The sequence below is a fragment of the Anopheles ziemanni genome, chromosome 3, assembly GCF_943734765.1.
Source record: "Anopheles ziemanni chromosome 3, idAnoZiCoDA_A2_x.2, whole genome shotgun sequence".
Taxonomy (NCBI): Eukaryota; Metazoa; Arthropoda; class Insecta; order Diptera; family Culicidae; genus Anopheles; species Anopheles ziemanni.
This window is the reverse complement of record NC_080706.1, coordinates 11,855,243-11,868,553: the sequence shown is the minus strand read 5'-3', so window position 1 is coordinate 11,868,553 and position 13,311 is coordinate 11,855,243. Positions and strand designations below refer to the sequence as shown.

The window sequence follows — 13,311 nt, the reverse complement described above, 5'->3', positions numbered from 1 at the left end:
CCTACACGAAAAGTCATCAAAGGTTGCATAATGTTTCGAGAGGAATTTCCACGTTGCCTTGCCGACTTGGAACTCTTCCAAGCGATGATGGCAGAAGCGAAGTGAAGAAAATTCAAGATGCATACGAAATAAATGGAAAACATCGCCATAATGAAATGGGAGGAAAATGTGATGGCCTTAATGTTGTGCCACCGGGCGCGCGAAGTGAGTCGGACTCGGGTATGTTTATGTTTGTGTGAGTGTGTGTATGCTTGTGTTTGGGTTTATGTTGTGGAGATTCTTTTTCCCCCGCTGCTGGCAAATTTAATTTCGCCCGGCCCGGCTGCACTCGACCGTTCGCGGATTGTTCAGCCCCATCAGCACATTATTGTATTAACCTTGCTTCTTATCGCCCAAAGCAGATTACGGAGATGATCCGCAATTTTCATTACAGTAATGATGCTCGCTCGCCCGGCGTCCGGCGTTCGGCGTCCCCTTCGGCAGCCCTCTCCCCCATCTCCCCTTGCGGAGCAATAGACACACGATAAACAACTTCGCCAACACAACTTACCCGCGGATTGCTGACCAGGGGCAAACCGTTGATGTACTCGGCGATGGTGTGGCTCGTCCGCCAGACCAGCGTCTCCACCAGCGAGCGCTCGTTAACGCCCGGACAATCGAGCGTAATGTTTCTGCCGGCGACCGCCACGTACTTGACCACGGCAATGTTTTCGATATCTGCAACGGAACGGAGACGGAAAACACGAGTTACGCACTGTTTGCGGAATGATTTCGAAAAGGCAACGGAAATAAAATAGCCAGCAAAGCACCGCTGAAGGAAAGCAAACGATGAAAAATGATGATGTCCATTACAGGGCGCGAGCGCGTTGTTCTATACCGCCGTTCGTCTCTAGTTCGCATCCTCCAGCATCTCCCGCGCCTGCCTTCACCGAGGATGCCCCGTCGACGATGATTAATGGCCGCGGGCGTAAATGTGCTGCACTCCTGACCTGCGGAATGCCGTTTTTCCATGTTTTCCTGACACCAAACATGCGTAAATTTTAAAGCCGAGCCCTATCGATACATAATTTAGCGGGTCAACCCGGTGCGTCGGGCCATTTGGAGGATGTTTGATGAAGGCCATGAATGTGATGAACTTGGTAAACATATTTCTTCCGGAAAGTGACCGTTTAAACATTTATTATTAACATTAAATTTGGAAAACAGTTGGAGCATTTTTCTTATATGTGTGTTCTTCCCAATGTGGTAGAATACAATGTTAAATTTGTTATTGAAATGATAATAGCGAAGGTATCCTTTTAGATTGTCCCTATCACAGCATGTTATTTACTCTACAAGCATCATTTAGCTCTTCGCACTCCTTCGGTCAAACTCGAACCTCTCCCCAAGCATGTGGTGCCATATTTCTATAATTGCTCGAATTAACGCAACCCAAATCTAAGGCCGCTACGGGAGCTCTGGACATGATTCCGTTGGATTCCCCGAACCACCCACCACCACCAAAACCCACCGGGGAGGGATTGGGGTTTGCTCGAATCGATTAAAAGTGGCACAGGGCAAAAGCGCCGCCCATGTTGCGCCGTTTTCGTGCGGGCGAAAGTTATGTTCGTAAACAATATGCTACCCTGCGGAGAAGTGTGCGTCCACTGGCGTCGGGAAACTATTATCAGCGAAAACACACGCAACATATTCCCTCTTCCCCGCCCTTTACCACCACCCTTCGGTCGTTCCTGCTGCCGCCCTCCTGTAGCGTTTGTTTTTGCAACAGATCGTACCTAATTTTGAACGGGAGGAAATATTGTAGCTTTCTGATCGGATCGGCTCGAGCTCGCACGGCAACGGATGACGACGGCGATGGCCGGCGGGGAAAGATATGTTACTGGGAGGTCCTCCCGGAAGTGGGAGGTCTAGTAAGTTTGCGTGTGTGTTTGGTGCCTGTTTTTTATTTCCCCTCGCCCGCCTCTCGCCACACTCAGCTCGTCCACCCAACCTTCCGAACGCAAACGAAACGAAACGTAACAAAAACACTCAATGGTTGCCATTCCGGACCGGACGATTGTCCGCCCCATGTCGTGCGGCCATTGTCGGGGCAGAGCCTGCTGCGGCCCCAGAAAGTTACAGCGCAAAGTTTGTCCCACTCCCCCCGTGTGAGGACGACGGTAGGGCCGCAACTTCCAACGCCTTCGGCCATAGCTATTTGATGACTGATAACTTTGGGATTAATTGAAATAGTTTTTCAAAACACAGCAAACAGCACAATGCTTCAATGGTCGGGCACAGACCGCCCCAAGCATGAGGTGGCGGGCTGGAGATAGTTTGTTGGCCCGAAGAGAAACCTAAATTAAATTGTTTATAAAAGCACCGCACAGGGAGATCGTTTGCAAGGGAAGCATGGCCGATGGAAAGCGCTTTCCGATCAATTGCGTAACGGGCCGTACCACAATGAGGGGGGAAATTTGTGGTTCTGTAAGCTCATTTTAGATTATAACTTCTTCGAAGTGGGAGCAATTACAGGATGGTGTATTGTTGGGTACACAATCATTTTTGTGAAAAGTTTGCCGAGCAATTTAAAGGTAATACCCAATTAATGCTACCAAATAATGATAAGATATCGTGAGTGCTGCATGCGGTACGGAATATAATAAATTTTTTAAAATATTTCTTAAAAATTATACTTTGGGGGGATGTTTGTTCCCTATTTCTAAACCTTATGTGCAATGACTAAAAGATTCATGCGTAATCTTCCTTTTTTCTTAGTATTTTTGATTGAGTTGTTCCACAAATATCAATATGATGTTATTAAACATGAAAGCTTCATTCAATAACAAACATTTCTGGCTGTATGTGGGTGTTGTTCTTCCACTCCCCAAGGCATGCCAACAAACATAAAAAAGCAAATCAATGTGCTGTTCTCCCGAAGCGCCACGCCCCGTGTATCGCCCCATGGAGAAAGAATATAAATTACCGATCCATATAGACAGGTCGAAAAGGGGACGAACGGATGCCAAGCGTCACAGATATTGCTGACAAGAAAGTTCAATGAAATAAAAAATCATTCGATTCACAATACAACTTTCAAGTTGATGGGTTTGGGTGTAAAAGAAAAGCGAAACAAACCCAAATCTACCGGCTTTAGAGAGCGAGAGTTTAATGTTAAATCTATCACGTTTCCGTTTGCGATAGCGACGCAAAACCCGGCTTCAATTCGTCCCCGAAGACGGATTGGCAGCGGTGAAGTCAACGGCGAAAAATCCCGGCGAGGCCATAACTTTACCGTACCGAAAATCTTCCCCGGGCACCGAATTTCAATTCACGCAACTTTCTTCGCCAACGCCAAAGGGGACAAACACTAAATCAGTGCGCCGACGTGTAGCGCCGAAGTTTCCGTGCACTTTCGGTCGCCGCGATTAGGAAGAGGATCAGATAATTGTTCGATAAGGTAAGCCACCGCCAAGCGCCGGGGAAAGTTTACGGGTAAGCTTCAATAACACACAACATATACCGTACGCGAATGCTCAGTCACTCGAAAACAGCTTTCCGCTGCACAACTGACTTCGCCCGCGTGCTGGAGTGGAAAGGTTTCATTTAACCGGTTGATTGAGTTGCTCGCCAAACTTGTTTGAAGTGAAACTAATCTTTTCGCGCGCCACCACACCGCCACGACCGCCTCCACCGACAAGGGGAAGAAGAGACCCGCTTCCGGAAAACCCATCCGTGGTTCACCTTTCGTCGTGCGCGGTACCTTACTGCGTGCGAGCAGAGATTTTCCCCGATCAACCAGATCGGACGCGAACCGTGGTTGCGGGAAAAATTCTTATTTCCTCAAAGAAAACTTTCTCCTTTCGCAGCGCCACGCGGTACGGTAGTTTTATCAGTTTTTCCGAATCGCTTTCCCACTCTCGGTAGGTGGATAGAATGCCAGCGAACAACTTCGGGAAAGAAGTAGATACACCAAAAAAGGCAAACTACAACAAACACACACACACACGTAGACAAATGTAAGCGCCAGATTTGTGGCATCAACTGTTCGCGACATCCCACTGCTCACATTTTTTTTCTATCGTGAGTTTTTATTCTCTCTCTTCCTTTCTTTTTCGAGTTACTCAACTTGCGAAAAAAAGGAAGTAAGTTGTCACCTTGAAGCGGTGCCCTGTTCTCGCACAACTCAAGATGTTACCCCAAATCCGCTGGCGAACGCGACGTTGCAGAACCGAACCTGTCGAATGCAGAACACCGTGCTACAGTTCGCTGGAGTGGTTAATCAAAGTAAAACGAGGGAAAAAAAGAAAGTGCGAAAGAAAGTCACAGGAAGAGGAAGAGGAAAAATGGGAAGAGGAATAAAAATACTGCTTTCGCAATCTGCACAGATTGTTTAACCCACGAGCAAAAAAGATGCACTGTGTCATAGTGAAGCCGTTTAAAAGGCTTTTGTTGTAAAGTTAAAAAAAAAAAAACAAAGTATAAACAACTTGAGGGTTCTATTAACTTTCAATTAGTTTTTTTTTATTTATACTTTCTGCGTCTAGGCAACTATTTTTACAATCAAATTTCATTCCTAATAAATTGTTTTTTTTTTCATTATGAAGAACTTTTAATACTTGCTTTCAGCATTTCCCGGCTTTTTATTCCAAAGTCCCGTCAAAACACTAACAAGTACCAGGTTTCATCTGACAAGTTGCGCTCTATAATGAAAACAACGCATCATCTATGGCATGGTAACATTACCGTTCTGCAAAGCCACATTCAATATCATGTTTCATTTCGCTTGACGATTTGACAGCTCTCAAACCTTGATTTCGGGCTTCGTCGCCTACTGGACGCACATCGACAGCGAGATGAAGCATGTTAGATATTGAATGTTGGTTTATAGAACGGTAATGTTGCCATGCCATCAATGATGCGTTGATGCTGTTATAGAGCGCAACGTGTCAGGTGAAACCTGGCACTTGTTAGTGTTTTGATGGGACTTTGGAATAAAAAGCCGGGAAATGCTGTAAATTTGATCTGTTTCACACATTTTTCGAAAGTTTCAACCCTTTGCAGGCCACCCGAAACTCCCACTGTGCGAGCGTTCTCCAACGCGTTTGCTGTGTTACAGTTTGTGGATCTCCAGCACCGTTCGTAGACCAGGTCTCGGAAGGGATCGGGGCTTGATCGGCCCGAGGCCGATGCCATTTGCAGCCATTCAAAATAGGCTGACGAGCGGCGGCATATTTAAGGGTGAATCGTTTCTAAGAAAGCGGCTCATTTGGGCGGTTGGCAGCTTCATATCCATATCGTACCGTAGAATGGGAGAACCAAAAAGGACCGAAGGATTGAATCGGATGTGATAAAGACCGGCACTGGGTGCCAAAAACCCCGACAGCCAATCGTTCGCCGCTGTTGTCTCGTCTCTAAAAACCGGAAAGTATCAACTCCCGCGTGCGTCAAGCGGGTGGCTGCGGCCACAACAAGCCGTGGAAGCTTTCGCTGAATCAAATTACGAAATCATATCCGACAGTCACCACCCGGAGCAGGCGGGCAGGGGGGAGAGGGGGGGGGGAGCGAATGGGCCGTTTCGGTTTAAGGATAATCTCGTTTGCCTCAACAACCTCTTCTTCGCCGCCCGGTTAATTGGATTATTACGAAGGTGTAAATGGGAGGCGGTTCGGGCTTTGTGTACAATGGGCCCTCCTGTCGTCATTCGTCAATTATGTGCCGACCCGCCGCACGACAAAAAGGGACGCATATTAACGATAATGAGCGTGTGTATCGGGGTTTGGCGAAGGACGGAAAGGAATCGATACCCGCCCGGACGCTACATCCTTCGAAAAGGGGTCTCTCCCGCCCACTGACCGCTTGTTTTCGTCCCGAAAGATAATATTTAATTGTTACCACAGCAGTACGCTGTTTGTTTTGGGCTGTGGGAACCTTCAATCTGCCTCTAGCCTTCTCTTTCTCTTTCCGTGGGTCCAACTCAATGTTTATGTACATTAAATCATGGCCAGAGGCAAACCATTAGCACACAGCTTCGCTATTAAGAAGCACTGACGTGAAGTGAAAGCATTGAAGTGTGCCGTTAAACCATTAGGTGGTAGTTGGGATAGTGATAACCTTTTCTGCCACTAAGGGGATTTGATATTTACTTCAAAGTTCATGATATATTTGGTGCATTAAACCACAAACTATAGGGTTTTAAACCAAATGATGTTTTTACATTCCCCTCCCATCATATGGAACGCACACGCTTTGAATACATAATCTGGTATGGGAAGGTATTTGGGTTACAACTTTATTGTAATATTTTTCTTCATCCCTGAGTTCTTCTCTGAACCAACAAACATGCTCTATGACGGTAAAAAACTGCTATTTTTAATTAATACCATATTGTAACTTCTTCTAAGAAATATATTTCTTTTCAAAATAAAACTCGATGGATGTATCGTGATGTTGCATGATATTATAGACCAACTTTCGGAGGAAGCTTCGAATCACTACCCTTAGAATTATCTTGTCATTGTCAATCACTAAACGGATTAACTGGAATGCTTTACTTAGAACAACCTGGCCCAACGAGTAGCTGCTTCCTCGTAAAATAAGATTACCGAGATAACTCACTGCCAATCGGTACGGATTGTTGCTAAAGAACTGCGACAACTGGGCTCTAAACCGGATTGATTACATCTGGCCTCAAAGTTGTCTGTCTTCTGATGGGCTGGGAAATAATTTTATCGAAAGTGTGCAAAGCTACCGGTAATTGCTTTTTGGTTTAATTTGCAAACCTTACCTTTGATGTGTTATAAATTGCTGAACGGTAAATACAGAACGTCTTTTATTTAAAATTGGTGGTCGAATTTTATTTACACAGATGTTGTGGACATGCTGCAATCATGAGGACAAAAATGGCTTCGTAGAATAATGAAACAGTTACATTGAAAAAGAGTGGTCGCAATTAATGTTTCACTCTGCACCAATCAGATATTTGTTGACTCGCTATTTCGACACTTTTTGCCAGAAGTTTTCGTCACTTCGTAAAATAAAATCAAGTGAACAAGCAAAAAAAAAATCGAAAAGCAAAATATATTTATATCGTTTGCAGTAGAAAGTAATAGCTGGCGTAAATTACTTACACCCGAAGCCATCAAATTCACGAAATAATTGGGTGGACAAAAAGCATTTAGTATTTCGTGGTTCCAATATTTCGCAGCACCACAGCAATCGATCGTAGGATTTTTACAATCACTTTCTCTTGCGCACACCTCCCTCCCCAGGGCAGTTGTGTCCAACGCCCACAACTTGTGCGCCCATAATTCAACCAAATACTTCACCATTCATCCTAATTCCACCGTGATTTGTTTGCCTGAAGTTGGTCCGAAAGGGTACGCAAGGGTCGGGCTTTTTTTTGAACCAGTTTTTTTTTTTTTTATTCGCCGCCCTTTTTCGACGCCCTGCCCGAAATCGGAACACCGTCCCTTCCCGAAATCAATCATTTGTAATGTATCGCACCGAATAAATTGTCGTAGCATTCGAGTCGGAAAATGCGAACGACCACGGTCGGCTGGAGCATTCTTTAAATGTCCGGAGCAAACTTCTGGCCACCAGCCGTTTCGCTGTTATGGGGTGTGGGCGTGGAGGGGGAGGGTGGAGGGGTGGCACGGGCTGAAGCGAAAGACAACGCCGGCTTGCACAAGTGCGGGGTTCGGGTTTTGAAGAGCATGCCGAAGGATTGTATCCAGCTGTTCGTCTGCTACACCCTTTCGGATGCGAAAAGTGGCCCCCAAAAACGCCCACGTGTGACTGGTTGCGTATCATTCGCGCTTGGCTGCCACTCGTCGGCAGCAGCACCGACATCCCAAACTCTCCCCCCCCACCCCCTTGCCAATCCAAATGTTACCATCGCCGCACTCAACCGAGGCAATGTGTATTTAAATTGCTAATATTGACAAGGATGTATCGCTTTTCCCCCCGGTTCGGGCTGATGTGCGCCGTTGTTGTACCAGACGCCTCCACTCGCCTGCTTCTGGCAATGGCGATGGAGTTGGAGGGGGGTTTGATGATGTGTTTCATCTTTTCGGGTACATCGTCGTTTCGGTCTGGGGCCAATTTTTCCGCCCGACAGTGCCTGGCGGGAACCGGCAACCGGTTCCTCGGATCGGTTCGGTAGCAATTGATTCTGCCTACAAATCCCCAACCGGTGCGTCAACTGGTTGTACTTTGTGGCGGTTGCCGGCGTGTGGGTGAGTGTGTTTGTGTACGCGGTTGCTAATAGTGAAATATTAAACCGATGGGAGTACATCAACGACGCCGTTGTTTATAATGCCCCGAAAATGGTTGTTAAATTGTAGCGATGCTATCAAACGCACTCTGGGGCTCTTGGATCGATTTGTTGCAAATGAAATTTGTTCGTTTGGATCGTTTGCTTTACAGTGGGACCTCGTTGACTAATGTGGTTCGCAACTTGACAACAATACACTACACCAATAAAGTCAGTACACAGCAGGCTAAAACAGAAACCGAAGCCATTTGCTTTGTGGGGATCAATTATTTTAGAAAAGTAAAAATGAGGGATTGCTCTTTTCACTATCCTCTTCATTTTGGTGCTCATTTGGCCGCGATACGAGTTTGGTTCTCCGAGATATGCCCTAAATTATGCCGTGACACCCTGGGCACGCACCAAAAAAAGTGAGTACACAGTACAATGTTTCAAATCATGTTTGGTATTGTATTTAGCTTTTGCTTTGTTTTTGGTGGTTCTTTGAGGTCTTGTGACATCAACTGAGACCATTTCAATAATGAATGCAGTGAATAGCTCAAAGAACAGTCCTGCATATTTACTTCTTTTAAATAATTGATCCTCACAAAGCCAATAGCTTTTGTTTCTGTTTTAGTCTTCTGTCTACTGACTTTACTGGTGTATTCTATAGTCCGCTCTTGTGATGTTTTACCTTTCAAATTAATTGTAGCATATTTTTTAGAGAAAAAGCCAATCACTACAGTTGACCCAGTTCTATTGAACTCCTTTTAAACACGTAATTTTGATATCGCCAATTAAAAGTACGTAACAACAGAAGTTTTTTTTTCCTGTTTAATTTGTAATACAAATTCACATTTCACAGCATCCACTCCGCTACATAAACTAAAAGGAAAAAAAAGCTGTAGAACTAGTGAAAATGATCCTCAATTACATATTGTTTTCCGATTCCGAGCAGCGTTGATTGAAAATTTAAACACAACCCCCTCTTTGGTAGAGGATGAGTGATGTTCATTGTTTGAGATAAATGTTTTTTTGCCAAACAACACATTTTGATTCGGTCGATATGTAAACAAAGCACTGCACCCTTTAATAGATACTTCGTCAATGTCGAGTGTCATATTTGGCCATCATTTGTTTACACCTTTGCTCTGGGTGAGTTTTTATTGGCCAGTTGAAATCAATTACAACATTTTCACATCATTTCAAACGACAATCGATTGAAATTGTGTGACCTGGGTTTTGTTCCTATGAACAGAAAAAAACTATGACTGATGAACAACGACCCGCGACCTGCAGAGCTCTGTGCACATAAACGCTATTGTGTTGGAAATCGATTTCCCGGTACAAGAAAGAGTTGCGGTAGAATATTTTATTGTGCAAAAATATTTGCTCAATGTTACAGTAAATATTTTTCAGTGAATGTATTTCTACCCGTAGCGATATCGAACATCAACTCCACTCTGTAGTCGACGAGTGCTCGCAAACGCCGGTGTATTTGTAAAACAAATACCAGAAGTCAAGCGGAGGTACCGGGAAAACGCCCTGGCCCGGTCTACCAGCTCCAAACACCGGGGGCCTCTGGTTTCATTTTACTTTCAAATCGACCCAACCGGCAATCAGTGCACTTCTAGGCTAATTCGGTTTCCATCGACGGCAGCCGATAATTAACGATCGATAAAACTCATAAAATCTTGCCTGAAGATGCGATCGTGGTATGCCAGAGACCGCAGGAGCCCCGAGAACCTCCGTGCCGCTCTTTGTAACACCGGGTTTGCTTGCTGCGAGAGGTGAAAAGGTTCCACTCCATCCCGTTCGGAGGAGTGAAGTTAAAGTACGGGGAAAACCTTCGGTAGAGCTAACCAAGCAGACGAACGGCGATGGGGATGTTAGCAGCTGGCACCGGCATCGAGGGAACATCTTAGCCCCGGGTGGGTTTCACCCTTATCCCTTTCAAGATGATGCGCGTAATAACGTTTGGAAGATCCTTCAAAGTTAAAGGGAACGTTTAATAAAAATCCAATAAAGCTCAACAGCTCCGGAGGGGGGACGGGGTCCCTAGGTAACGTTCATTTGGCGTGGGGTGGGCAGCTGGCAGGAGACGCTTCTCGAGTGAAGGTAGTACCGAAATGAACGCCCGCTATAAACCGTCCACCGCAGGAGGATATAAAAGTTCGTCTGAAATGGAGAACGAAGGAAAACTAAACATAAAAACAGATAGTGCCTATGCGTTTCAAGCAGCTCTTTAACTCTGCAGGTTCTTTGTGCTCCCTAGCGCGCTGGAACCGCAACTCTCGCCCGTGAAAGAAAGTACAATAAATGGTAAGTGAAGTGGGTAAATGTATTATGAGCTTTTTCTCCGTTTTATCAACCGAACTGCTACTGTTGGCCGACGTTTCCCAGGGAACCGGGACCTGGAACTGCTAGTTTTTCCTTTTCTTTCATTTTTTTTCTCCCACAGTGGCTGTGAAAAGAATAGTACCCTGTGTCACCCCGCCCCCCTACCGCTTACCGAATATTCTCGTCGTGCCGGATCCGGTAATGAAGGTTGCTGCAAAAATTAATCCACAGACGATAAATTTCCACTTGGCCACGATGGAATAACTCATGGTTACGGGACCGGTGGCCGTCGGGCGGATCGGTACGGTGCTTGTTTGTGCGCATCCAAGGGGGGCCCGGCAGGCCGACGAAGGCGTCTTCCGCCAGCTTCCGGCGCACCGGTTTCGGCTCCAACTCCGGCGCCCCGTTCCGGCAGCACCATTAACGGGTAATGTGGCCAATATTTCATACACTGCCAGTCACTGCCACCAACATCCTCTCCCCACTCAACCCCGCTCCCAACCCCCCACGCCGGAGTGGGGAAACCCTTTTCTTTATTTGCCCCGCGCGATGAACAATTCCACCTCGGCCTCGTTTCCGGGGGTTTTTCTTCGGCAGAATGGGTGAATTATTATGCTAATTCGAACTCGCACTGATCTATTATTGTCGGGGGACAATTTTCGCTTCCGCACCGTGCGCAATGTCTGCCCTTGATGGGCCCCCGCACACAGACAGCACGGTGTGCGACATCATCCTCGCTATCCTTGGCACGACGAACCGCTTCAGTCGGAAGGAATTCGACACCATTCGAACACCGTCGACACCGTTTGAAACCGCATCGCTAGAATCGATGCTCATTTGCACGCATTCGGTGGGGGATTTGGATTTCTTGTATCATTTTTCCACTTGCTTATGTTGGCCCGTGAAAGCTCGTGAAACACACACTTGACCCGCTTTCCTTTCGCCAAGATATTCTTCTCCAATATTCCACTGCACTCTTGCGCGGATACTCCTATTGACACAGAGGTTTTGCAGTCCTCTCAAGTAGTTGGTAATTTATCACATTTTTCCTTCCGCACACTTCAGACCACCCTCATATCGCCTTCCGAGCACTTTCCTTCCCATTCCGGGAGGCTGGCGGCAGCCATTTCCGTTTCCGAGCACTGACTAGCGCCTTTGTTTACCTGACTATGTTTGGTCGCGCGTCGGAAAAGTGCTGCCCGACTGGAACGACACAGCAGTGGTGACAAACAAGCATACACTCACACTCCCACCCACCCACACGCACACGCACGCACCTACCGCGGCCGCAGCTCGAACGTTTTCCGCCCGAACTCGCCCAACATCGGCACTGTTGACATTGGTTGCGTTTTGATTTCACCAGCGAAAGTGTGAGCTGTCACCGGGGTTTGTGTTTTTTTGTTGCTTCGCCTCACTTATTGTTTTGCTTTCCGCTTGTCACACTATTTATTGGCACGCCGTGCGGTGGGTCGAACTTTTCCAGCCGCCACGACACGTGATCATCGGTCGGGAAGCACGGGACACCGGGGCTTGGGCGGATGTGGAACAAGCGGCCAGGAAATGGGCCAACCAGGATCGACGCTTTCTCGTTCGTACATACACACACCCACAACGCGATGGGAAACACTCCGCGGACGGTTGACGCGAGCACGCTCAAGGATAGCACGGGACTGAACTTGGTTCGCTTCCGGAAGCGCCGTCGAAGCATCGACATCTGGCTTCGTGGGCTCGCAGAGGATGGTCTCCATTTTTCTGCGCCGATTGCGAGAGTTGGCCACACTCTCTGTCTCTCTCTTTTTATCGTTTGCGAGCGAAAGGATACTCGACTGCTCGAATTGCTCCACAACACATGGAAAATTGCGTGAGTGACGCTCGGCGAGGGTTTCCCTCTTTATTTATATGCTATTTTGCTCCAGTAGTCTACAGCGCGAACTTGAAAATGGAAAAGTATATAAAGGCGGGTGGCGCCTAACCGAGAGCTTCTCGATTAGATACAGGGCAGTTCTGTATGCTTTTATCTCATGGACTTTGGTGGAAAATTACCTTTAAACACATTAAAGTGACGAGAGTTGTTGCATCCAATTTTACTTATTTAAATTCCAGTATTAAGAAAGATAGTGTCTGCTTCAAAAAACTAGAAAACAAATACTGAAAAAAAATCTTTTCAAAATATCTACTCTACATTTATAAGCCAGCAAATTGTGGAGATAATATAAACATAAGATAAATAAAAAGGTTCACGATCGTGATCCTGTCTATAAATAAGAATATACACTCAACTTGATTAAAATGTCAATAAAGCGTAAAACAACACTAGACTACACTGGAAAAGAAAAAAATGAAGTAAGTCGTGGTGAGAGTATTCGAAAAATATGTTAAATGATCATTTGTATCCATGTTTAGATCAGTAAAAAAAAAGAAATATTCAACACTTCCCAAGATAGTTCGTCACACGGTTGGTTGAGTTAAAATCAGTGAAAAGTTAAATGAAAAATGTTAATGAAAGACAAACAACAAGCGTTTGTTTGACCAATTTTCACTCAGATCAGTATTGGGACTTTAATCAGAATTCCCTTCTCCCGTTGATCCAGTTCGCATCACTTGCGATTTTTTTTTTTGCCTCTCCTACTTGAAACCATGCGAAACCACAATTTTGAATTTCGAAAAAGGGGAAAAGTGGCCAGAATTGAACGGAACTGGAAGGAATTTCGGGTTTTCCGGCCAAATGCAATAACACACCG

The 13,311-nt window shown here is 45.9% G+C and overlaps 1 protein-coding gene across 1 annotated transcript in view; it reads right to left on the bottom strand.

Annotated features, from left to right (window-relative positions):
* Positions 1–10,839, bottom strand: part of LOC131287801 (tyrosine-protein phosphatase 99A) — a 38,635-nt gene extending 27,796 nt beyond the window's left edge. Inside the window, exons 1-2 of the mRNA XM_058316885.1 lie at positions 10,743–10,839; positions 551–717 (exon numbers count right to left, since the gene is read on the bottom strand). Coding sequence (XP_058172868.1) covers positions 551–717; positions 10,743–10,839 — 264 coding nt within the window. The remainder of the gene's footprint in view (positions 1–550; positions 718–10,742) is intronic.
* Between the last annotated feature and the right edge of the window lie 2,472 nt (positions 10,840–13,311).